We start from the raw sequence: 27,227 nt of genomic DNA, 5'->3' as shown, positions 1-27,227 counted from the left end.
GAGAAGTCATTTCTTCTTAAAATCGACCAATTTCTATTCATTTATATCTTTATATTTTAGGATTGAAAACTTATTCGACTATCCACATTAGGATGATTACTGTAAGAAGTACATTGTTTGAAGGCAGAAGCTTTTTGTCAGGCTCATGAATGAATCTGCTAATTTGTATTATTTTGAAACTTAACTACAGTATTTTTAAAACCTACATGTGACAGTTTTGCAGCTGCAAACATTCTCAGCTTCCATGTATACATTGCAAGCTGTGCACACAGAGACATACAATGTACTGAAGGACTTGAAATTTGGCTGATATTATTCCACTGCAGGAAAAAAAATCCTGACTAAATCCTAGAAATAGCAATGAGGGGGAAAAAAAGGAACCTAAAAAGCTCACCTCATTTTCTCAAAACATCTTTTATTTTTTGATCTTCCCACTAAAATAGACTATTTTTTTTCTATACCTAAAATAGGCTATAGTCAACTGGTACAAGTACATGGAGTTTCCTATTATACAGTGAATCTGTTGAGATAATAAGTACCAGCTGGATCTATCCCCAACAGCAATAACAGTATGTAGAGCAGGATTATAATGTAACAGATTGTGAAACAGAAGTGATGGTTTCACTTATTAAAAGGCCCTTATGTTAGTTAATACAGTAAAAGAAGAGAGTTCTGCTAGTGCACAATGCTTCTAGCAAGACCTTTATGGTAATAGAGTAAATTATTTCAAAGGTGAATTCTCCAAAAATATTACCCATGAACATTTTATGAGCTTTATTACACATGCACTTATATGCAAATGTGGGCCCACTGCTGAATGAAACAGAGTCCCTGGTGACAGGGGATATTGGAAAAGGCTGATGTACCAAATGCTGCCTTCACCTCAGCCTAAAGTCTGGCCTTCAGGACCCCTGTTTGCCAGAGATTACGGGGAAAATCTGTAACAAGGAAGCTGTATCCTTGGTAGGAGATGATGAAGTCAAGAAACTTGGGCAACCTGAATTTACAGAAGTCTATGGGCTCTGATGTCCTATGTCCATGATGAACTGCCAGTGCTGAGAGCAGGTAGATGTCATCACAAGGCCACTTCTGATAATCTGATCATGGCAGCTGGAAGAAGTACTCAAAAACTGAAAAATATCCCTCCTGTCTCCAAGAACAAGGACTCTGGGAACTACACTCCAGTCAGCATCACCTCAGTCCCTGGCAGTGTCTTGGAGTAGCAATTCCCAGAAGTCATTTCCAGGCATATCAAAAGGAAGAATGGTAAAGGGGCTGTCAACCTCACATCACTCAAGGGAGGTTATGCTTGACACCAAGGAGATAAACTTCTACAATAAAATGACCAGTCTGATAGATGGAAGGAGAACAGTGGATATTATTTACCTGGACAACAATAAGGTTTCTGACATTGTCTCACATAAGAATCTCACAGAGAAGCTGAACAAGCAATGAGGTGGACTGAAAACTGGCTGAACATCCTGGCCCAGGGGATGGAAATTGATGGAAGTCTAGCTGAAGAGCAATAACAAGCAGTGTATCCTTAGGGTCAGCACTCCTGTACATTTTCAATAATGGTTTGGATGGTGGGGCAGAATGTACCCTCAGCAGGTTTGCTGGTGACACTGGACTGGGAGGAGTGGATGATAAGACAGAGGGTTGTGTTGCTATCCAGAGGGACTTGAACATTCTGGAGAAATTGGCTGCCAGGAACCTCATGAAGTTCAATAAGGGTAAGTCCTGCATCTGGAGAGGAAAAACTCTATGCACCAATGTATGTTAATGGCTACTCAGGTGTGAAGCAGCTTTGAGCAAAAGGACCTGGGGGGTCCCTGTGGACATTAAGTTGATAATGAACCAGAAATGTGTAGTGGATTCCTGGACTAGGATTAGGAGTGTTGACAGCAGGTGGAGGGAGTTCGTTCTTCTCCTCTTCTCAGCACTTGTGAGGTAATACTTGCAGTTCTGGCTTCCCTAGTGCAAGAGACTCATGGACATGTTAGAGAAACTCCAGTGATGGATCACTAAGATAATTATGGGAATGGGACATTTTTCCTATTTTTCCTTTCCTTAGGAAGGGTTCAGAGTGACTGTTTTCTCTATGACTCTATGTTTGGCCTGGAGAAGTTTCAAGGTGGATCACATACATGTGTACATATATCTGGAGAGAGGGTGTAAAAGTGACAGAGCCAGGCTCTTTTCAGTGATGCCCAGTGACAGGACCAGAGATAATGGACACAAACTGGAAGTAAAGAACTCTCTGAACACAAGGAAATGTAGGTTTTTTAATGCTGTGAGGGTGGCTGAGCACTGGCTGAGGTTGCCTGGAGCAGTATAGTCTCCCTCCTTGGAGACATTGAAAAGCCATCTGGACATGGCCCTGGGCAACTGGCTCTAGGTGATCATGCCTGAGCAGGTGAATCAAACCAGATGACCTCCAGAAGTCCCTTCCAGCCTCAGCCATTCTGTGATTCCGTGAAAACTTACACATGCTATGCCTTGCAAATGTTACAGCAGAGCTAAACATAATACACTAGGAGTTGGCATGAAGAGACACAGAAAACCATTCCAAATGTCAAGTAGCTTAAAGGCAGATCTGTGTTCAGCAATGAGTAAAAGTGCAAAGAGTTTAAATCACTTAACAAGGAAAATTTTTTGTTTAAATCTCTTGTGAACTGAATTTGTTTCATCTTTAGGCTTTGTAAAAGCTATTCTGCTGAGCAGCATTTACCATTGATTTTGAGATCTTTAGAGCTATTCTAGTTTTTTGACAGATTTTGAAGTTGTGTGTTTAGCTACAGCTCTTGTTACGTTCCAGAGCAAAGATTTTTTGTCTTGCTGTTGGCAACTCCTAATACATCACTGTTTCTATGTGTCTTCCACTACTAAAATATATTTGCAGTTGTAGTTTTTCATCTAAAGGCGATGACCAAGTAGTAGGAAGCATCCCTAGTGGGAATAACTGGCCTGTTTGCCAAGTGTCTGCAAACCAGTCCCCGTCCAAGATGGTCTGCTGACCCCCAAGAAAATTCAGTCACACACTTGTTGCTGATAGTCCAAGTTGAAAAGAGCCACCTGCTGTCAGCTTGCATGATTTTGTTTTTCTAAAAAAGGCTCACAGCATTTGGTGCATGTTTTTTCCAAAAAACTCCAGGAGCATTTTTACTTCCCAGTATTGATATTATAAAAAACCAGCTTACAACAGGCTTTTTAATAGCATGTTTTGCAGAAGGTAATTGCTCCCCCAAGGATTTAGTAAATTCTGAAGAAAACCCATAAATTTTCATTATTTTAATGATGTGTTTAAGATATTAATCTGCACTCCAGAATAAAAAAATTTCTTCATGATATTGTACTCATATACAACTCTCATCTCTTTGAAATGTGACATCACACTAGGGATGTATAGTCAGTATTCTGTTGATGTATAAAAAATTGAACAGAAAAGCTTATTGGGCTTGAAATATCAGAAAATCCATGCAGGAAACAAGAAATTTCTTTCTCACTCTGCAGTTGCTGTCTCATTTTTGTCTTTTGATACTGGTACAGTAACAGCACCTGACATTGACACCTACTGTAACCAAAAAGGTCTAACATTCAAACACTCAGAAATGCTACATCCATGTAGCATTAAAATGGAAAGTTAATATAAGTGAAATAAGTTTACAGAGACAAATATTTCATTCCAGAAAAGAGACCTCAGTTCTAGAGATTACTTACTGGCTAGTGACAATTTTTGATGCAATAAGGTTTGGTCACATACACAGAAGTTCCTGTAAGCCCTGAAAAGAAAAATTTCATTCACACACCTCACATCATAGGTTCTGTCTTCAGAGTAACAACCTCCAAACGTAAACAGGAAAACATGCGCTTCCAAAACTTGGGCTTGAAGGCAGACTGCTCAAAATGGAATAATAAAGGCACTGAAGTTGGATTATTTATAATAGTTTAAGTAGGATTAGACAGGACAGAGCATCACCTTCTCAACTCTTCCATTCTCCTTGGAATATGCTAACCATTGCCAGGAACTCAGGGCTGCCTCACAATCAAACAGGTTGAGAGAGGAAGAGAAGAGAAGAGAAGAGAAGAGAAGAGAAGAGAAGAGAAGAGAAGAGAAGAGAAGAGAAGAGAAGAGAAGAGAAGAGAAGAGAAGAGAAGAGAAGAGAAGAGAAGAGAAGAGAAGAGAAGAGAAGAGAAGAGAAGAGAAGAGAAGAGAAGAGAAGAGAAGAGAAGAGAAGAGAAGAGGAGAGAAGAGGAGAGAAGAGGAGAGAAGAGGAGAGGAGAGGAGAGGAGAGGAGAGGAGAGGAGAGGAGAGGAGAGGAGAGGAGAGGAGAGGAGAGGAGAGGAGAGGAGAGGAGAGGAGAGGAGAGGAGAGGAGAGGAGAGGAGAGGAGAGGAGAGGGGAGGGGAGGGGAGGGGAGGGGAGGGGAGGGGAGGGGAGGGGAGGGGAGGGGAGGGAAGGGGAGGGGAGGGGAGGGGAGGGGAGGGGAGGGGAGGGGAGGGGAGGGGAGGGGAGGGGAGGGGAGAGGAGAGGAGAGGAGAGGAGAGGAGGGGAGGGGAGAGGAGAGGAGAGGAGAGGAGAGGAGAGGAGAGGAGAGGAGAGGAGAGGAGAGGAGAGGAGAGGAGAGGAGAGGAGAGGAGAGGAGAGGAGAGGAGAGGAGAAGAATCTCTCCTGCAATTTCAGCATATCTGAGATTTACTCTATAGTTAGCACAGCTCTTCAATACACGAGTAGTTACCATGTGTGGATATCATACCATTTTCTAAAATTTGGCTGCTTTTTTAAGTCTTTTTCCTACCTTAGGAGAAGATTCTCTTTTTAATTTTCTTTACAAAACTATTAGAACTATCAGAATTTTTTAGGCAGAAGTGTGTAGCATTGTAGCTAATGGAGAAACCCAAACAGGCTTTCCAGGCCTTCCCAGAAGTGCAATTCTGCAGAGCCAGCACAGGAGGTCTCCAGCACACACTGACACTAATCCCTCAGCCTTGCCTCGTACATAAAGAGGAATAATCCGTAATGGACGTATACAGGATGCTCATAAAGCATTTCCACGTTAGCTTTCCTCTCCCTGAAACAGCTGGGCCCACATATGCAAGGTGCCAAGCACTTAAGTTGCAAATCTTGCAGAAAAAACAAAACAGATATGGGAAGCATTGCTGCCCATCAGCAGCAGGCACACAGGCACATCCTCAGAGTAGTCCAGATCTCATTGCTGAAGTTCCAGCAATTATAGTCCTTCAGCTGCCTTCCTCTTCATCCTGCCTTTCCCTTCTCTAATTTCTACTCTGACTATATGCAGTTATACCATCTATCTGTAACATTCACGTGCTCCTGTTGGAGCACATTGCAATACTCAGGCACAAACTGGTATCAGGAATATTAGGAATACTGCTTTGATTTCCCCATTTCTATCTGCCACTTTTTTAAACACAATATCCCAATGCCTTGTTATCCCATCAACATTATTCTCCAGATGTTTTTTAGGTGTCTTAAAAAGGTAGCAGATCTTTTGGGTACAGGTAAGGTCCTGATATTTTGTCAACATATAGATTATCATAGGTCACTTTGGGTTCAAAGGGACCTTTAAAGGTCTTCTAGTGCAACCCCTCTGCAGTGAGCAGGGACATCTTCAACCAGATCAGGTTGGTCAGAGCTCTATTCAACCTGACCTTGAATGTTTTCACAGATGGGGCATCTACCACCTCTCTGGGCAGGTCTTAGATGTTCCAGTGTTTCACCACCCTCATTGTAAGACATTTCTTCCTTTTGTCTAGCCTGAATCTATATTTTTTTAGTTTAAAATCATTACTCCTCCACTCTTATCACTACACGTCCTGTTAAAAAGTTTCAGTGCTGAAAGGCCACAGTAAGGTCCTCCTGAATCTCTTCTCCAGATTGAACAATCCCAACTCCTTCAGTCTTCTGTCATAGCAGAGGTGTTCCTTCCTTGTTATTATTTTTGTGGCCCTCCTCTGGACTGCTGCAATATGTCTATGTGTTTCCTGTGCTGAGGGCTCCAAAACTGAAGCCAGGTCTGCACTAGAGTGGAGTAGAGGAACAGAATCATTTGGTCTGGCCACTAGGTGGGTCAGGTAGGACTTGCCCTTGCTGAAGCCACGGTGGCTGTCCCAGATCAGCTCCCTGTCCCCTATGTGCTTTAACATAGCTTGTAGGAGCATCTGTTCCATGACCTGAGTAAATCAGCCTTCTCCTTGTCCCTTATTACCCATTTGCCAGCTTTGCCCATCATGGGGAGGACACTTTCTTTGATCTTCCTTTTCTGGCTGTCTACCTATATGTGGCTCATCTCTGTAAAGCTTCAAGTGCTCCAGTGTAGGTGGCAGATCTCTTGTCCCTCTAACCTCAGCATAATGTCCCACATCTTGTCACATGTAGTCCTGGTATTATCCCCCTCCCCCTTCAAGACCAGCTTAAAGCTCTGTCACTGAGTCCCACTAGCACATGAGGAAAGACCTCTCTTCCCCCTTGGAGAAATGTGAATCCCATCTGACACCAGGATGTCTGATGCTGTTTAGGCCACCCCATTATCGAAAAATCCAAAACTGCACCAGTCATGGAGCCGTGTTTTAATGGTAGGGTCCTGTCTGTTTCATCCCATGTAGCTGGCTGAAACTGGAAAGATAAAGAACCACTTGTGCTCCAATTCCTTACCAACCATGCCAAGGCCCTGAAGTCTCTTTTGGTTGCCCTTGGACTACACATTGCAGCTCCATCAGCACCCACACTGAACAGCAATAATAGGTAGCAGTTCAAGGCTGGGAAGTTTCCTGGTGATGTCCTTAACCTGGATCCCAGGGGAATAGGCCTTGGCAACACCTGCACTGTACACTACAGTCAGAGGAGACCATAAATATCCAAATATACTGTGCTTGCCTCAAGCCTTGTTTGGTCCAGCCCCCTACTCATCTGTAAATATGTGTAGATGGCTTATTACTTACTACATCTTAGTTGAAAGGGAGACCCAAAACCAGCTCAAAGTAACAATCAGCAGGCAGAATCAGCCTGTCAACTTAAAAATATAAGCCTCATTATGAATACAGGTAATTTGATTTTAAAGAACAAGATTCCAGAACTGTTTTCTTCAGGTATTAACTCTTATAACATAATTTTAAGTAGTAATTTTCTCATATTATTTATATGCCTTATTTTTTGAATTGTATTTTGTTCTTTGTATTAGTTTGAGCTAAATTTATCACTCATTTATGACAAGAAATGAGACATGTAAAATAAAAATATCTAATCTCATCTGACTGAGGTTTCTAGCACTAATGGCAGGGGAAAGAATTGCTCTCACCCTGTCTTGCAAAACCAACTGCTTTCAAGACTTTATTTGTGTGTATTACACATGTTCTGCATGCTTGTTGTTTGGCCAGAATGTGAGTATACCTAAAGATTACTGAATGAAGGTCAGATTAATATGATGTCAGTTCTGTAGTTTGGACCAATGCTCTTCCTTGTACATTTTTCTCCTTGGAATTAAATACACCATTTTGTAACAAAAAGCTGGAAGTGCTAAGGTCATTTTTTTGTGCAGGGCAAAAGTTGAAGATTGAGGTAAGCATTCAATTTGTTCAAATCCTCTAGACCATTATACCAATATCAGTCTTAGTCAATTTATCACTATTTTTCTTTCTTAAGTATGTATGAAGAGGTCAGTAACTTTAACTGAACTTTCATCTTTGAAAAATCCAATTTATTCTAATAAGAATAAATGCTATGTCATCAACATGCAGTATTCTGTAAGTAGATATTTTTAGCAGTTTTGTGAAAGGTATTGATTGGGTACATCTGGCCAATTCCATGTTTCTAAAATCCCAGCACATTTCATTTATAAAATAATATTTCAGAAAAAAGGTGACCTTCACAGAGCAAGCAGTGTTTTTTAAACTATTTAAGCATGCATCTATAATTTAAGAAATCTGCAGAGAACTGGGTTGGTTTTTTTGTGGGTTTTTGGTCGTTTGCTTGTTTTTTGGGTTTTTTTTTTTTTTTTTTTTTTTTGTAACCTTGGCAATGCAGAGCATGCTTCGAGAAAGAAAAAAGCCAAGAGTTATCCACTGATACAATTTTATAAATGCATACTGCTTTTGTCATAGGGTGTCCAGACTAAATTAAGCATACAAATTGGATGTAGTAAATGAAGGTAAATAGTGAGGAGGGACTGAAAGGAAGGACAGATTGTGCTGGTACAGTGCAGTGAAAGATTATATGTGAAACAAATATTGGTATAGGCTAAACTGACAAAGACTGCAAGATATATAGGGGAAGATAGAAGAAAAGCAGTAAAATAATGTATAAAACATTAACCTACAACATCAAAACTCCAAACAGCAGCAACAGCAATTTAGTTGACTATCCTAGGTGAATAATCAAAAAAACACCACTGATGACTAGCTAATTCAGCTCTATGCCCTTGTCTCCACAAGGACACAAGGCAGGGATCCAGCTGGAAGTGGGACAGCCCACAAGAGAGCCTTCAGCCCATCATGCCACAGGAGCTTGAACTACTGTCAAGCAACTCATTTGGATGAAGGGGAGACATGACTGCTTTCACCAGGTCAGCAATTTGCATTCTTCCCATTTATTTATGTGTGCCTTTTACTTATGCACACTTTCAGAGCATGAGAAATATGAAGGAGCTCCTGCTTCATTCACTATGCCTTTTTGGAGTGACCTACACCAAATGGCAGCTTTCATAAATGCCCACCAGGTCTGAGGGCAGGACCCTCTTAGCTCAGAGCTCCAGCATTCCAGAATAACTGAACTGGGACTTCTGCTGTGATGAAATTATGCAGCAAATCATGAAGCCATTGGGATGGCTCACTATAGGAAAATATGATACAGGTCTACATCATAATCAAACAGTGTTAAAACTAAAACATTGGATAATATAGTTGCAATATCAGGGAGCAGGAGCAGGGAATTAAAGACCAATTATCCTAATAAAAAGGAGTATAACTTTTGCTTTTAGAACTCTTGTTTAAAAAACAGAGCATTATTGGTTTTTCACTGTTTAGAAATAAGCAAGTTTATTCACTTCACAATATAAAGTGTTGAGAATGCCAACTACTACCTAGATAATTATGCACTTCTTACTTTGTCTTTGCCAATTGGACTAAGGAAGGCCTATGTATCTGCAGCAGAAACAGTTGCAAATTGGGCTACTCCATATACCAAACACAAAAATTATTCCTTTAGGAACATCTTATCAGAACAACCAGTACACAGAATGAAAGATTGTTTTAAGGAAATAATCAGCAAGTTAACATTGCAGTACAGGCTGCCATGAGAAAGCTCCTCAGGCACCTGTGACTTGTATGAAGAATTAAGAATTCTAACAGAACAAGTTAGGACAGGATCAACATTTTCTTTCAATCTGGCTGATGCTGAGATGCATCCTCAAGAGAAAATATCTCCTTGTTGTCCAAAGACACCAACCGCTGCAAATGAAAAAGTCCATCTTGAGTATCAAGGGCAGCTTGTGCATACAACATTAGTGCACTTCAACACAAGGAAAAGAAATTGTTTGTGACACTCAGACTAGCAGGAGATGCAAAGAGGAATAGCATCAGCACATCAGGAGGCAGCAAATACATTCAGCTGCAAAGATTGTTTCAGCAATATACAGAAGGTGAAAGCGAAATTTCAGCCAAAGCTGTTAAAATTATGAGGACACAATCATCAGGACAACACTGAAACCAAGGGCAAGCTTACAAGTATGAAAGGAATAAAGGCTGATTCTGCTGATGCTATATAAACATCACTAAATTTCTGATTTCAGTTAAAATGCAAACTCAGAAACCTCAATGACCCTAAACCTGAAATGAAAAATTCAAACAGTACTTAGGTGAATAAAAAACAAAGTAAAAAAAGTACTAAGAGTAAATGATGCAATGTGACATCCCAGCAGCTTAGAGGTCAGCAGTGATTTTAAAAGATGCAGAGCATGCACACTTACTTCAGATCAAAATGAAAATGAAAAACAAACCTTGCAAAACAAAGGCTGTAATTAGAAACTTAAATCAAAGACTAGTGGTTGCAAAGACACCAAAATAATGTCTGCATCAGATCCAGGTGATTTAAACAAAATTGGCAATAGTACCTACAGGACACTTACTGACCTCTGCAAGCCTTAATCCAATCCCTTACTGGAAAAGTGTGATACTAAGTGCCTAAAGACAGTACTCCAGCTACTCAGGAACTATCAGAACCTGTAAACTGCTGCATTTTAGCTGAAATGGCAGTGTTACATCCCACTTAACATGCCACATCATGAGAAACAGGATATATCCAACTGACTCCTTAATTGAGGTAGCTCTGCAGTATAAGCAACTAAGAACTGGACACAATCTTCAGGGAATTACAGAAGACCCATGAGATTTCAAAGACATTAAATGTGTGACATGCCAGTTTTCATAAGAAGTATTAAAAGAGCAAAACACAAAGCTACACCAAAAAAGAATGCCTATGCACATCACTCTGGAAAGCCAACTGCTTTAAAAGCAAGTGCCAGAATGAAAACATCCCAACCAAATGTTGTAATCATGGAATATTCTGAGCTGGAATGGAACCACTATGATCATCAAAGTTCAATTCCTGACCCTGCACAGGACAGCCCTCAGAGCCACACCGTGTGCCAGAGAGCATTGTCCAAACACTTCTTGAACTCTGGCACCTTGGTGCTGTGTCCACTTCCCTGGGGAGCCTGCAATACACAAGGTGGAGGTAACTTCAGTCCTGCACAGGTCTTCAACCGTATTTTTATAGAGTATGCATACTGGTTAAACATGAAAAACAGCAAAAATGTGATTTAAAAAAAGAATAGTTAGACTAAATAGGTCCTTTCAATTACACAACAGACCCCTCTGCCTTGTGAAGTCTGGCCAGAACCATGCTGCTCTCTTAGTTTTCCTCCTCCCCACCTCCCTTCATTGGTCCTCAGCCACACTCCCATTTCTATCTGACAAAGACTTCAGCACATAAAAAACCAAAAACTTCGTACTCATCAGATCATAACAAAGTAAGAATTACGCTATGAATATATTATGGGCACTATACAGAAACATGAACAATCCAGCTTTCATGCAGCAATTGAGAAAAGGGCTATATACATGCAGACAAAGGACTGGAGTCTCAATTTGTCCTGTCTGGGTACACTCCTTTCAAGCTTTCTGAGCACTAAAGTGCTGCCTCCTTCCATTGTTCCTGAGGACTGTGCACAAAACACTCTGGAAGGAAGGAAATGGGTGGTGCTGTGTTCTACAAAGGAACAAAGAGAAGCTGTGTGAGAAAGCTGCTAATATAAGCAACAGGAAAAGGTTAACAGGGAGGGAGAATTATGCATCTAAAGAACAAGGGAGGCATGAGACAGAGGAAAAGCACGTATGTGCTGGGAAGAGGAGAAGAGGCAAAGTGCACCCTTTCATAGTCAACAAAGCACTTAAAACATGAATGAATTGTTGAATCGTATTCAAGAGCAATAAATAAGCCATATGAACACGAATTTCGGTAAAGTCTCTGTTATGAGCTTCTCATAAATACTATAACTGACTTGCCAAATGAATTTCACATGGACCAAGGCATAGCATGCAAAATTTCAGGAAGCTTGGAGATTCTGCCAACATTAATTGAACATAAACCAAAATTCAACATTCTTTAGAAAATTTTATGCTCAGCCTGAATGACACAAAGACTTCTGTCAGTTTCAGGGCTGTTCAGCCTAAACATTGCACTGTGCTACTACCTCCTCTCAGGGAGCTACAGGAAACAGAACCCCAGGTTTCCTTGGAAGTTGCATTTCACAGGTTTTCTTTTTCTCCTCTAAGAAGGCACAGACTTTCTCAAAGTACAGTGCCAGAATCTGAATAAAATTCTTCAGCCAGGTGCTCCCCTGACATTACCTAGAGTGAAATATTCACTTATTTCAACTGTTACCCAAGACACACATTGTTCAGAATGTGTCATCAAGCAAGGGTAAGTAATACAACCAAAACAAATTTTTTTAGTAACTCTGTCCTCTAACCCAAACCAAAATAAGCAAAGGAAATGGAGAAGAAAAATCAAAATGGACAGAAGTCAATCTGAATTAGACTTCTCATTAACACAAAAAGCCAAAGGTTCTTCAACTGAATAAATACCTTGAAACAAAAATGAGTCTGCAGTGCCACTATATGGCCAAGAAAGAACAGAGCTCAGGAATAATCCATCTACAGCTATGAACTATAGCTACTAGTCATGAAAGAGCTGGTATTTGATACCACTGATTGAATAACAAAACCTAGTGAAGCTGTCACATGAGGAGCTACACCAGCAGACTGAAGCATTAAAAACATGTGAGAAATGTGGTGGGGACAAACAAGTCATCAGTCTGACCTAATAAAACCTTGAGAACACATCTCAAAATAGAAATTTGTTTATAGATCCTGGAGAAAATACAGAAAGGAATAAAATGCAAGGTAGAGGCAATATTGAGTAAAATCAACCATCTACTTGCATGGGAGGGAATAAACTATGTGCTGTAACACATAGAAAGATCAGTTTGGAGAGAGACTACTGCTGAAGCTTTTGATGATCATATTATTACCTTAATAACGAAGAATAATCATCATAGCACAAATGGTTGAGACTAAAGTGTTGGAAGAGACTGACAACAGATCAGAATATTGTAAGAGGAGAATGTGATGACAAGATAATGACAGTGACAAAACTAGAATAAAATTCAGATCAAGATGCAGATCATGCTTCATTTTAAGCAGCATTTTTAAACATCTACATTAAAAGGGAAAAAAAACCAGAAACAACCAAATAAACACAACAAAAAACCCCAAACTCCACAAGATGCAGAGTGTATATACAAGTTTCCATTCTACTTGTCCCACTTAAGTTTGACTTATTCTGACAGGACAGATAGGAAGAACATATGGCAACTGTAAGGTAAAGGTACAAGAAAGGAGAAGGGAAGAGAGCTGCTCAGCCCAAAGAACCTTCAATGTAAAAATCACATACACATATAAACCAGCATATGGAGGCTTATTATCTATTGACAACCAGAGGAATGGATCCATTTCCCAAGTAAGAAATGCAGCAACAGCACTACCTCTCCTTAAGAGCAAAATGTGTATCAAAGCCATCTGAGGGTTCCTGGGACTGTCAAACCAGAACAAATCCAGTTCTACACTGTTGGATGTAGGGCCTCAATGTGGAAGGTTGCTTTTTATCAGTGCAGTTCCCTGCATTTTACTTGGATTCTGACCAAAGACACCAAGGCAGAAAAGACATCCTGGGCCTCACAGCCCACCTTCTCTTAGAAAGTCACAGATCAGAGCACCTTACTTGTTACACAAAACTCAATAAAACTAGTTTAAAATTACTCATATTTCTCTAGTTATGAGAAAAGCCTCAAAACATATTGAACACAGCATCTAGGTAATTTATCTCTGCCACACCTACTGACCCTGGCACAAATGGCAAATTCTTCCTGGAACTATATCAGAAGATTAACAACTGCATGTCAAAACAGTCTGGTAGTTATTGAGAAAGTATTTTAAACATCACCACTCCAGTGTAAGTTTCACTGAAAAACATTACTTTAAATAATGCTGCATTGGCTTATTTTCCAGTGCAGACATCCTAGCTAAGAAAGTGGATGCTGCAATAGTATACATTGGGTTTTCTCCTATACATACACACATATAAAATGAGGTTTATATATATGTTTTTATATACATACACAAAGGATTTCATTGCCAGCAAGTGCAACATTGCTGCCAAGAAAATAATCCTCCTTTCAGACATTAGACTATCTAGGCAAACACTATGCTTTTAAGGATCAACCCAATAAAGAAAATCCAAATTAATTCTCCAAACTGAAAGAGAAGACTGAGCATGTCAAGCCACCAAGTAAAAAGCTGAGGGAGCTATGAGTCTACACTTAAGGAGAAGCCAGCACTTCTACTTAACACGAACTTGAGTTTTAACACACAGAGCCAAGACTCGTTTCTCTACAAAGAATGCAGACTGTGAGTAGGTGTGTAGAGTGTCACTGTATAAATTTAATCCCAGGAAAATCAAATGAGAATAGTTTAAGATTATGTTGCTAGCAGTTGAATATCTTCAACGGATTCCTACATACTCACCACATACAATAAGCAAGAGAGAACTTTAAAGGTTTTCATATTCTTGTAAAAATTCTGTATTTTCATTTATCGCATTTTCACTGGGAAACAGAAATAACAGACTGCACATCAGCAATAAACCTACTTTCACTCCCAGCCTTCTCTCAAAGGGTGCCATTTTTAGAGACAAGGCTGTAAAGCTTACTTAAAGGACAATAGGGGACCTCATCTCACATGGCTGCTGTTCTCCTGAGGGAGTCAATTTTCAGAGTAATTTTAGCAATGTTCATATTTTCTTCAATGGATCTGTGTTATTTAATTTATGTTTGACAGTCTGTTGCTGCTACATAGGCTTTATTCACAGTACTTTTAATATTTCATTTCATATCAGGGAATACATAAATATTAATAATTGCAATTAAATCATTACTTGAATTGTCTAGAGTTGATTTTCTTTCAACTAAGAAACGTTCCATATGAGATAACCTGGAAATTTATTGCATTTCCTACTAGTGTTGAAAAAGATAGGGGCTTTTGGTTTTGTTTCTTTTTTAAAACAAAACCTGTTCCTCACCTTAGATTGACCAAATATTTGAGTCTCAGATATACAGATGTAAAATATGCATGCCCCTCCAAGATGAATCCATTAAAGCAGTACCCTCAATTAAAAAAAAAAAAAAAGCTTTTACAGATTCATGCTGACTCCAATGTACACTATGCTGCATAATGGAGTAACCTCTGGCTCAGTAAGTTTGAGTAAAAATAAAAAAAAGGCCAAAAAGGAAAGAGGTAATTGAATGGCATTTCTTCAAACACACACAAAAAAATTCTTAGATTTCAGTGTTCCTTTCTATTTTGTTGAATGCAACACTAAATCCCAACAATTGATATTTACTTCCCTGCATCTTGCTGCATCCACTCAGTAAGTAAAAACTTCATATTATGCATACTACATCTACCAAACCTGTTGCAGATGTCACACCAAGTCCTTTACTTCTATTGAATCAAGTTGCTGTGTGATGTGTTATTTATCACCCAGTCCATAATGAATTAAGCTATCTTTATTGGATGCTATGTTGAGGATGTCTCTACATAATGTGTTCTAAAAATACTAATTACAGTAAGGAGGCATAAACACGAGGATAGGAAATGCTGCCTAACTCAATAATACATCAAGCACAGAGAAAAAATTCACAAGTGTGCAAACACCTCACAAGTTGGTAAGAGGAATTATTTCCCTATCACTGTGCCTTTAGCATTATCAATCAATTTTGCAGGTAAAATATGTAAAAATGTGTGTTCATTCTTCTAATGTAAAAAAAAAAAATTAATCTTTAGCTTGTTGAAATGTACCCAACAAATATTAGCCACAGATTCACAGGCAGTAGTTCCACTCACAACACACAAATCTAAGCCTCCATAATTTCTTTCCTTACAGTGCTAAAGATTACAGCAAGAAAAACAAAATGTTTACAAGTCCTATATTTTCAGTGGTTTTAGCTTTCTAATAATTCTAAGTGTGGATCATTTCTAGAGCTGTGTTAGGATGACTTAAATCTAGACAGCATTTTGTTGCTTCTCTTTACATTGAACCAATTTTAGACTTGGAAGTACCACCTGCCAGGCATTTCAAAGCTAAATAGGATACAGCTGTTTATGGCTTTAGCAGTACCATTTAAAACCAGTCTTCTGCATACCATTGGAAATAAAGAATCTAGCCTCTGGGGAAAAAATAAAATCTACAGATTTTATTTGAATTAACATCAGCTTTTATTACTGGGGATGCTATTGGGTGATATTTATTATTTGAAATACCTTGTTTGGTAAAAACTCAAATGGATCACCTTCCACACTTCTCCCTACCCAAATGTTAAAACATATATTCCTTACTTTTACACTATTCAGAATTTATAATCAACACAATCTTATCTTGAAAACTGTTTACATTCTACATACACCTGAGCCCATACATTTTTTGGCATCTCAAATGCTTCTGCTGGGTATGCTCACAGTATCAATCATTCTCATTCATCAGTACACACACCAAGGTTTTCAAAAAATATCAGCAGCACAACTGTATATTAAGAAAAACTCCACACCAGTGGTTTGCCCACATCACTTGGCAATGTCCCTTTAATATTAATACACAGAGAAATAAAATTTTTTCATAAATTTGTTCAAGTATGTGGAACATGGAAAATGCATAAGAATCAATATGGACTTCATTAATGTTATATTTATTTATTTTCCAGCTTCATACAAACTGGATGTAGAAGCATAAACATAGTACATTTCTACCATTTTCAACAAAAATATAACCAATATGTACAATTATTGTATTAAAAATACAAAAGGATACAGACTCCACCAATGTCTTTCTAAAAGACATACAGGTACAAGTAGTATCAAAAGTATGAGGAAATCACCAGTTAATTGTACATTCTGCACTTGACATCACAGAGCGAACTGAGATTAGCAGTCCTATGGTCTACAATTACTTAATGCTTATATAACATTTGTGCAACTTGTGATAGAGCTAGGATTTTGTATTTCTATATGCACATGAGGTCCATAGCCTTGAGAATAAAACTGGCAGATAATGCATATTACATATAAAATTACAAATGCATAATTGACAATGTGGTATATAAGCAAATAGACAAAAGCTATGATTACTGAAGAGAGAATTAAATAAAGCACTGACATTTGTTTGATACAGTGAAAAAACACTGCAATTTGATCTTTAAAAGTTGAAGCTATTTACGTTTATCTACTGATCAATATGATCAGCTGAGTTCAATGGAAAAAAAAAAAAAAAATCCAAGACCAGCAGTTCCTCACATTTGAGTACTACTCGGATTGGCAGCCTTCACTTCTCCGGAGTCTGTGCAAAAACAACACAAAAATAGAGGGGAGGGTCATTTCAGTCATTATAGGGTTAATAGCAGCTGTGAGCAGGTGGTTGCTACACATTGGCCTTCTCTACACATGCAGTGTTCCATGAAGCCATTAACAGTTGTGACTATTTCTGCATTGCAAAGGCTGGCAAATCTAACTGTTATTTTATTTTTTTTCATTTAAAGGCTCGATTATCCCCTAATGTTGAAGTCAATAGATGGAGGTTATTAGATCAGTGTTAACAGCTGACACGAGCTGTGACATCCCAACTTGCCTTCACTGCAATGTTATCCAGTTAATTTTTATTTTAATATAACTACTATATAGTTAAAAAAAAAATATATATAACTTAACTGTGGGGTTGCCATCTGTCTTATTACAATGGGACACTTTTTTAGCATGCCATCCTGTATTCCACAAGGCACAGGTATGAGACACACTGTGTCCTCTTCCATTACTGACCAGTTGTGAGCACTGTGTTTCTGCATTTACACCAGACCCGGATGAGGATGCCATTAACACTAACATTTACAAACTTGTGAAGATTCCAGGGTGGGGCACATTAAGAGCAAAGCCAGGTGGTCAAGGAAAGGCTGCATCCTGCAACCTCTGCCTTCCCTTCTGCCCTACTCAGCCATGTGATAGCAATATTCTTCCAGGAGCTCAGGCTGGCAACCCTACTTACAGGTGTGAAATAATACTGTAATTACTATTCAGATGCACTATTTGATCTCCCAAACGCAAACATACAAAATTGTAACAAAGGCATTGTAAACAAGCAAATAAGCACTGCCTCCTTGAAGGATCTCAAAGCAATTTTCTCTTTGTAGGTTAAAGGCCAAATGTAATTTGACAACTAACTTATCTCATTATCCCAATGAGACTAAGTGCTAGGATTGTGATTAAAATCTAAAAGGAAGATTTAAAAAAACCCTTCCAGGCATTGGGAAGTGCAGCCAGAGTTAATCATCCTGATGTGATGATCTTGGAATTTGGAATGATACTGTGTGATGTGGCAGACAGCGACAGTGGTAGCTTGGAGATTGCTGCACTGTGCATTTCAAGCAACACAGTTTGAAAAGTGCCAGGGCGATTTCTTCACAGTATTTCACATGCAAGGGGAGAGGGGACAGAAGGGGGAGGGGCAGAGGAAGAAGCCCCATGCTGCTTTAAGGCAGGGAAGGAGGCAAATAGGTCCACCATCCTTTAATCATAGTTCCAAGGCTCCTATTCTAGGGACGTCTTCTTGTGCTCTCCTTTAAGGTGGCTCACTCTGGATCCAGAAAAGCCCAAGTCTTAGACAGCAGAGACTTGTTCATCTTCTGCAAACATAATAGGATAAGGGAAAATAGAATTTAGTTCATAAAGAACGTGACTGCTGAATGAAACAAGCTGTGCATACAACAACAACTGTGTGTATTGTGCTCATGTGTTCTCCATTTCATTGTATATTGTATAAGTACACATACTTTTAAAACAATCCAAGTTTCAGTACATTTCCGGTCTCATGAAACATATTCCTTTGGAATTTTGATCTTGAAGAAAATAAGACAATTGCTTTAACTGAGCTAGATGCAGTTATTCACCCTGAGGAGCACAATAGATACTCCTAGATACCTAATAGCTTCAGAAAGGCATCTGACATTTTCCCCTAAATATATCTTCAATTTAGTCATCATTAGTAGAAACAATTAAAATTCTCTGTCATGGTAACTCTCAAAGTTTGAGGCAATTCAGTTAAGGTGGATTTCATCATGTTCAACTGCAAAGTTCATCCTGCACCTAAAACCTTAGTAACTAAGCAGTTAGAGCAAGAAGGAAAATGTTAGTCTATCATTAAGCAAAATGAGGCATCCAAGTGAGTGATTTTGGCACCACCCTGCCTAAATTTTAAGGACCTAAAGCTGCAATCCAGCTACACTTGCTCTTCCATGGAAAAACATCACAGTTGAGCTAAAGCATAAACATGCAGATGCACATGGACCAGCAAGGTAACGAAACAGCAGTGGGCTCATGTGAAACAGCTGGAGTGGAAGACTCAGTGCCCACAGTGTAAAGAGTTCCAGGTAAAATGTGAGCGACTATCCAAATTAACCTGAGCAATGGTGCTCTGCAGGGCTGGATAGTCAAGTATTCTGTAGACCAGGATACTTTTTTGATCATTAAATACATGGCTCATGTGGAAAATCATGGCAGTACAAGGTGAACATAGGCAACTTCAGAGAAGCTGCCTAAGCCAACTGCTTGGGTGTTCAAGATTCAGGTGGACCGAAATTCCAAATTTTAAATTATATTTAGGAGGAACTGAGTTCTTTCCCTTCCAAAAAGCTAACAAATAGCAAGTTTGGAAATGAAATAGAGTTCAAATCATGGCAAGATTTGTGAAATTTGCTTTGTGTTTGCGAAAGCGCTGACCTGTTTCGCATGCAGCACACTCAAAATCTAAGAATTAAACATTTACCGTCTTCCTCTGTGGAAAACCCTTGAGATGGATAGTGAGCAAGACGTGGATCTGACTCATTTGGTTTATGCCACTGAGGTTTGTTCACGGGCCTGCCAGCTGAATGGCCGTGAGACTGCTGCTGTGGAGTTGCTGTCCCATGAGTCTCACATGTCCGTGCCACCATTCTGGACCTCTGAAGTGCTATGTTGTAGTCTGGAGGCTTCCTGGTTGGATGGGAGCCACCTTCTGCAAACTCAGCAATAGGTATTCCTACATAACCAGGAGGAGTTGGGGGTGGTTCCCGATATCGACCCTCTTTTCTTGCTGCAGGAAAAACAACAGATGATTGTTAGAGACAGGATGCTCAAAGGAAAACAGACAGCTAAAAGCTAAATAATTATCAACCAATTCAACAGCCCAGAAACAGAAAATCTGAATGACAAAGGTTAACTATTATATGCTAGACAAAGAGCTTGTGAAAAATAAATCAATCAAGAAAGTACAGAATATACAGCATACACAGGATGTAGCTATTCTTCCAGCAGTGACGCATTAGTCTAACAAAATTCACCTAATTTCATGGGGAATTTGGTCAAACTTTGCAACTGAAGCTGTTCCATAAATGGTACAGAATAAAATGTGATCAAAGTAACATGGAAGACTCAAGAGTCCACAGAAGTAGTAAATGTCAGGAATTCTGGCATCTCCCCAAATGCATCATAATTCTGAAGATGGGCTTTGCATCCAAGAGCTCATCTCTTTTGTTTTTAGCATCTTGGAGGGGAAAAAAGAAATACATCTGATACATTATTTTCTTCCTACAAATCTTACTATTTAATGAGGCATAAGTTACAACTCCAAGAGGTCAGGAAAAGAAGTGGGCTTTATCATTATAGTATTTGCATGCACTACTGCCTGCAGCCCCGGTGGTTGGATTCTCTACAAAATCAAAACTGAAAGTCTTCGTGTAAGCACAAAGACTGAATATGATTTTATTCAGGAGATGGAAAGACGACCACCTAGCTTGTGGATGGATCTCACTGTTTACCTGAACAAATATTAACTCAGGGTATATTGAGAAGCTCTCTCAGAGAGAACTTTAAGGGAAAAAAACAGTTAAGTATCTGCAGGGACACACAACAGATAAGCAATAGCCTCTGTTTCACAACTAAGTACTTAGAGAAGTCAGCTGGGACTTTGATACTGAACACGTAATGTGGACCCAGCCCTTTAACACATGACCACTTCAATGAAAATCCTTATAAATGCAGCAGGAAAAACCACTGACACAGACAATTTCTTTTCCCTAACTTGTCAGACACTGTATATTCTTGCATAAATGGTGATGACAACACCACCCTGCATTAGGCAGCATGATTTGATTGAAAGGGCAGTACAAGCTTAAAATGGACTGGTGCTACTTGGATGCAAGTTTTTATAAACTAAAAATAAATCCTTGGTATTACAACAAAACCAAGTATTTTCCAACAGAGTCTAAGCATTTTTCTTGGACAAACTGTTTTAACTGTGCAAAGCAGCATGAAGAAGTTTCTGAGAAACCTTATTCAAAGATTTCTGGAAATCAGAAGTAGTTCTACAGAAAAATTCTATTGTAGAAAAATTCTACTGAAATACTGCGAGAAATCAATATCTATTAAGTGCAAAAGAAATATGTAAACCAGCAGGCTCTTTTGGATAGTGATACACAGAGTTCCATTTGCAGGGCAGTTAGTTGATAGTAATGAAGAGCATGGAATTGTGTTGGTTTGAATTTTCAGGTCTCTTTCATGTTCTTTCAAGTCTCTAAAAAATGGAGTGACAAGCGCTGCCTTGAGAGGTGAGTTTGGAAGCATACGTTACACAGTCTGGAGGAAACCAAGGGTACCAAAGAGTAAATTAGAGATTGGCATGAATCTGTACACCTTCTTCCTCTTAAAACTCCAGGCATTTAGACCTACACCCAAGCTTTGAGGCTGAAGGCCACTGCTAGGCAATTTACCCACAGCAACATGGGCAGAAAATGGAAACGCAGTTTATCACAGTGGTCTCAGAATGACCTCCATCTGGCAGACATTCAACTGTGTCAGCAAAAAATGGCTTTTAGATAGTTCTTTGTGTTAACCTGACAAAAGGCAAAGTGAGGGGGAATGAAAGGAAGAAAACAGGCAAAAATGCAGACATATTGGATGACCCACGGATTGGGATGCATAGAAGGAACAATATGATAAAAATGTTAAGCTCTGCCAAAGACACCTGCATACTAATTTATATATTATCTGATCTTTCATTTATTGAATGCATAGAAATTTATTTCAGCTCTAACTTCTTTGAAACCTCTTCACTTTCGGCAGTCCAAAGAAACATTTCAACTGGTATTTAAGCACAAAGGGATCCCATTTTCAGAAGTCAGGAATATTCACAATTATCAGACAAGTCAGACAAAGGTATAAAGTAAAACACTTCTATAAAAATCAGGCCACATTTACTAAGATTTCTAAATATAGCCTATGGAGCCTTACTGTGATAAGAAATTCAAATTTCAGACATCTAAATACATCACCCTCTCAAAATACTATCCAGCAGTTGAGCTAATTTTTCAATGTATGGCAGGCTCACTTGAAACACAGAGGCACTGCCAGAACTGAGAATCAACAATAAATTATATTTTCACTAGTAATAAACACACAGTTAAAGGAAAAAAATTAAGAAAGACTACAAAATGTTAAGCTCTGCTTCAAAAATAAATAAAAAAAAAAAGAAAGAAAAGCAAACCAGAAAAAAGAAACTTAGAACAACATGGAAAAACTTAAGCAAATTAATTAAAATACTTCATGGTAAACTGAACTTAACTTACCAACAAGCCCCTTTGTACTGCTTGATGCTGCTGCTGTGTGAGTGGGGACAGGAGCTGGCTTTGTCTCCTCTGCTGGTGCAGATGTCATGCTACTGGTTTCAGCTTCAATCGAAACATCCTTCCCACCCCGCCGCTTTATGGTGCCTGTATCACCCTCCGAGTCCTCTCCCCAGTATCCTGTGGAAGATGCCCAGCTTGCTCTGGACTGTGCTTGATCAAGGCCCTCCCTACCTTGACTCTGCCTGCCATACTTTGTACCATGGTCAGGGAACATCAGCTGGTCCATGTGGCCGCCCGAGGCCCACAGGCCCGCCCCATCGCCTGAACTGTCGAAATGAGCATGTCCAAAAGGCAGAGTCTCCCAGCTCCTCTGGTGCTGTATTGTCTGGATGTTATCATGAGAGCCACTCGAACAAGAGGTCCAGCTCCCACGGCCACTGTCAGCTGCGTCGAGCGAGGCTCTGTCCCCCTGGTCCTGCGACAGCTCTTCTGTACTAGGAGAAGAAAGTACAGTTGCTCCAGCATACAGGCCTCTGGTCTCTGACAGCGGTGCATATGAGCTGGATACACAGTGATGAGGGGGACAAAAAATCCAGTGTTGGAATTGGGAATCATGAACAAGACGCACAAAGAAACAACTGAGGAAAAACAAAACATGCTGTGGGTTGGACTAGGTAACCTGTATGACATTGTAAAGGTCTTTTTCTATCCTAACCTATGATTCTATGGTTGAAGATTTTGATGTACTTTATAAATTTATTGTTTTCATGAATGGCTAATTCAATTTTGAGAATATAAGACTTTTCTTTCAAGTATATCCTCAATAAAACAAAAACAAACACAAACAAACAAAATTGGACTGATAACTTGCTGAAGCCTTACTCTTCAGCATGTCATTTCAAAAGGTACAATCTAAACTTTGCAACAGCCCTTTTAGACAGGCAAACCACACAGACACACAGAGAGGGAAACAGACAGGGTTATTCTACTGCTTTTCCAGCCATGCTGAGCAAATGGCTCAAAAGTTAGAAACCTAATTTAGCAGGAGCTAGCTGATATTCAGGTTTAGATTTCATGGGGTTTTTTTTCTGCTTAGGAAACTGTGAAAACTAACTTTTCAGCATTTCCTGCAACCTTATTTTTGGAAACATATGCTACTTTGTAGAGCAAGTATGTTTTCCATAGCCTTTCAATGATTAAGTGAGCTTGACATGATCCCTTACACAGCAGTAGAGAAAACCAACAAAATGTCACTTCCGCTTAGCAGATAGCCAGGCTCCTGGGACTTGTTCTTCCAAGGCACACTCCTATGCAGATTAGCACCCTCTTCTTCCAAATATTTAAGACATCTGATTTTGATATGAGTTTGCATAGCCTGAGATTCCCAAAACTGAAGTACAGTACTTTTGGAACAAGTCTTCCATTCACAGACCTCACAGGATTAAAACCCCAGAAACCATTCAGAGGACTAAAGCATCCAAATAAACAACAACAACAACAACAAAGAGTAAGTGGAGACTAAACAGGAGCCAGAGCTCAAATTATTTTCACACCAAGGCTCACTGCTAGAGATTTAGAGAACTCCTTGCAGCACTAGCTTCCCCACCATTACAGAAGTTAATTACCTAGAAAATTACTAGAAAACCAGCAGAGTAATGTGAATTTTAGTTTCCAATTATTGTTGACTAGAAGAGATACTTGGAGTAAAATATTTTGGAGTTTGACAAATATGCACTTTTCCATGAAGCAGACTGGAAAACTGCTAGCTATTTCTGTTCTCAATTTGATCAGTGAATAATTGTATGAAAATCTCATCTAATTCAGTTAATTTCCCATGGAGAAAGCAGGCTAGGGTACTAGACTGCCACAAAGTGGATAATCTATGGCACCACTGAAATGCTCAGATGGTAACATCTACTGAGGTAAAGTCTTGCTGCTGTAGACCTCATCACTCGCTCAGGAGTGCAAAACCTTTTCTTGGCAGGAATGGAGCATTATCACAAAATGCAGCACTGAAGTAGTAGTTTTTTAAAGGCAGAGGAGAAAAAAAATATTTGAGGGATACAGTGAAAGTTACATGGACAAATATACATTCCAAATACATACAATATGAACGTATAATATAAGTAAGCACAAATAAAATTCTTACCCTAAGCTGTATTGATCTGGTTCAATCAGGATTCTTCTATCAATCCTTCCCACACCAAGATTTGTCTCTACGATGCTGACAGAATGCCTCTGTCTCCTCTCATCATGCAGGGAGACTGGCATAGAGTCAAAAGAGGAATTGCTGACAATACTAGATCTAGAAGAAATTTCACTGTGACCAGAATCAGAGAAGTTATCCACGGTGCTGCTTGGAGCCAAAGTGTAGCCTGCAAAGGGAACATCGTGTTAATCAGACTCTCCAAGATGCCTGCTCAGTTCTTGACAGGCCACTGGCAATACTGCAATAAAACTTGCAATAAACAAAGCTACCATTACATTTGCACAGCACTGCAAAAGATAAAGATACACAGCAGAACTGTGTGACACCATCTTTGGTATCTTACTCAGAGATTGGGGATTGTGTACTACTCATTTACAAACCAACTGCTCTCCTTTTCTCTGCCCTCCTCTCCTAAATTGTTTTAAAATTCATCATCGTACTTATATCCTCATATTATGAAATATTACTTCTCAAAATATGCTTGTGCATAAACAGTCTCCAATACTGGAAGGAAAGAGATGCTCTGGTTGAGATTACTGCTTGAAGTATTCCCAGAGACTCTCATAGAGTCTTTTTATTCTGCAAAGCTACACTTCAGAGATGAACAGATACATGAAGCCCAAATGTCTGGGCTGACTGTTTATTACATCTCTTAGCTGAGAGATGGGCAGGTTTTCAAGTTTTCTTTGTGATACTTAATTCCAAATTCCACATTACCAGAATTATGGTGAAATTTGGAGGTAGGTAGGCTGACACAGCCCAACTGAGATAAAATCTGCAAACGATGTCATAGAAGCAAATTCAGCTTTTCTTTCAGTATTAAACAAATTGCGCTGAATGTTCTTGCCAAGTAAGTTAAAGATCAGTAAACACATCCACAAGTTACCACAATTTTCACTTTTTGCTTTCACTCTACTCATAAGTCTCAAAATCACTTCAACTGATCTATCCCAATTCACTTGCTGAGAACTAATGCTGGGAATTAATGCTATCATTTTTATCTGAAAGAACATATCATTACCTTCATGTAACCAAGGATTTTAAAAATCATGTTTATGATTTGCCTTCTGCAAAAATTAAGTGCTGTTCACACTGTGAGCAAAGTACAGAATTACAATTCCTTTTTCTAAAAGTGCACAGGCCTGACCATATTTATATAAATTCACTCTTTGCTAGAGTAGTATTTGGGAGAAATAATGATGACAGCTTAGAAGAACTCAAGATGATATATCCTATACGTATTGTCCTCCCCCATCTGGCCTTAGTAAATAGCACTTCAGTAGAAGTCACTCCAGGCCCAATGTATATGTTACCATAATGCTCTATTATGTAACTGTTAAACTGCACTTCTATGCTATTCTGAAAAGAGAATAACTTAGAAGTCACATTCAATCCATCTGGGCTATCATACTTCCAAAGTGCCTTTGTTTTTGTTTTTTTTTTGTTTAAACTACAGGACAATGCCTCCATACTTTGTTTTGTCAATTCATAGCCAGAACCACCATGAAATCAAACAAACAGGTTTTTAAAAACATTCCTTTGAAGTCCTAAATTTGCTTTAAAAAATAACTCTGTGGAACTACTTTAAAAGATCTTGGTCAAGAAAGTTCCAATGTATAATACCATTCCTCAAAAATTAATATACATGGTTTAAATATTCGGGCTGCTATTAAAATATAAATTACAGGATTAAATATTCTGATTTGAATTCCAAATACCTTAAGCCTTTCTGTCATATGTAGGTCACATCCCACTCAGATGCATGACACAGCAAATAATTTCTCTAATAGACCAGTGTGGACAATGCTGTACAAAGATTTTAAGTTTCAACTGGCACAGCCTTCCACTGAAGGCAGGAAACACGGATCATGGGAATATTTTTTGTCAGAAGCAGCTGGAGTCAGAGTGACCTACTGCATGAAATCCTGTATCATACCAGGCTCTATTCTGGCTTTTGATCAGCAGAGGGCTTTCAAGTACCCTTGAAATCAAGTTCACAGCTACCTTTCATGTATACCACTCTGCACTATATTTTCTGCACTCTTGCTGACCGTATGCGACAAAAATAGGAGCAGCAATACTGAGTGTCCAAATTCTCTCTCAGAAGCTTCCAAAGTCCATGAGCTTCAAGAAACAGGATAAGAAATATTGAACATCTTCTACTACTACCTTTCCTTGGAGAGCTCTGTGGTGAAGTAGGAGGAGAAGACAGCTGTGAAGATGCACTTGAGACAGTGTCTTCAGACTGTTTCTTGTGGCGATCCAAACTTCCTTCTTCCGATAACGAAAGGATTTTCTTTAAAGCTTGTGGGGAGTTAATGCCTTTAGGTAAAAATTAAAGTAGGCAGGAGTCAAGTCCAGTATAAATACATCCTTATGTTTCATAATGCAGTTACAGAGCAGACACCTCACAGGAAGAAAAAGCTATATTTTTTTTCCTGTATATTTCTGAGTTACGGACACCAGCTTAAATGAAGCAAAATGTTAAAACTTATTCCTGTTTAAAATATAATGCTTTATTTCTGCATATTAGTGCAGATGGTCTTTCATTCTGGCCACTTAAGATAAATACTTTGCCACAGAAAACACGAAGATTTGATGTTGCAGAATACTGCCTATACAATATATAGTTGAGGACTGTCTTGGGTTGCAAAGCAGATGTGACCAAAAGTATGTATTCCGTCA

The 27,227-nt window shown here is 39.1% G+C and overlaps 1 protein-coding gene across 8 annotated transcripts in view; it reads right to left on the bottom strand.

Moving 5' to 3' along the window:
• Window positions 1-16,253: 16,253 nt before the first annotated feature.
• The window catches only part of RAPGEF2 (Rap guanine nucleotide exchange factor 2), a 185,249-nt gene continuing 174,275 nt past the window's right edge, over window positions 16,254-27,227 (bottom strand). For 4 of the 8 annotated variants that reach the window (XM_056490300.1, XM_056490301.1, XM_056490306.1 and 1 more), the window contains 5 exons: window positions 26,712-26,864; window positions 24,483-24,708; window positions 22,334-22,971; window positions 19,498-19,803; window positions 16,254-18,358 (listed from right to left, as the gene is read on the bottom strand). In XM_056490300.1, the coding sequence (XP_056346275.1) occupies window positions 18,333-18,358; window positions 19,498-19,803; window positions 22,334-22,971; window positions 24,483-24,708; window positions 26,712-26,864 (1,349 nt within the window). In that variant the 3' untranslated portion in view covers window positions 16,254-18,332. The remainder of the gene's footprint in view (window positions 18,359-19,497; window positions 19,804-22,333; window positions 22,972-24,482; window positions 24,709-26,711; window positions 26,865-27,227) is intronic. The other 4 variants (XM_056490302.1, XM_056490305.1, XM_056490309.1 and 1 more) reach the window with 2 other exon arrangements.

The sequence above is a fragment of the Oenanthe melanoleuca genome, chromosome 4, assembly GCF_029582105.1.
Source record: "Oenanthe melanoleuca isolate GR-GAL-2019-014 chromosome 4, OMel1.0, whole genome shotgun sequence".
NCBI classification, from domain to species: Eukaryota; Metazoa; Chordata; class Aves; order Passeriformes; family Muscicapidae; genus Oenanthe; species Oenanthe melanoleuca.
Note: the sequence above shows the minus strand (reverse complement) of the source record. Positions and strands in the feature narration are given on the sequence as shown.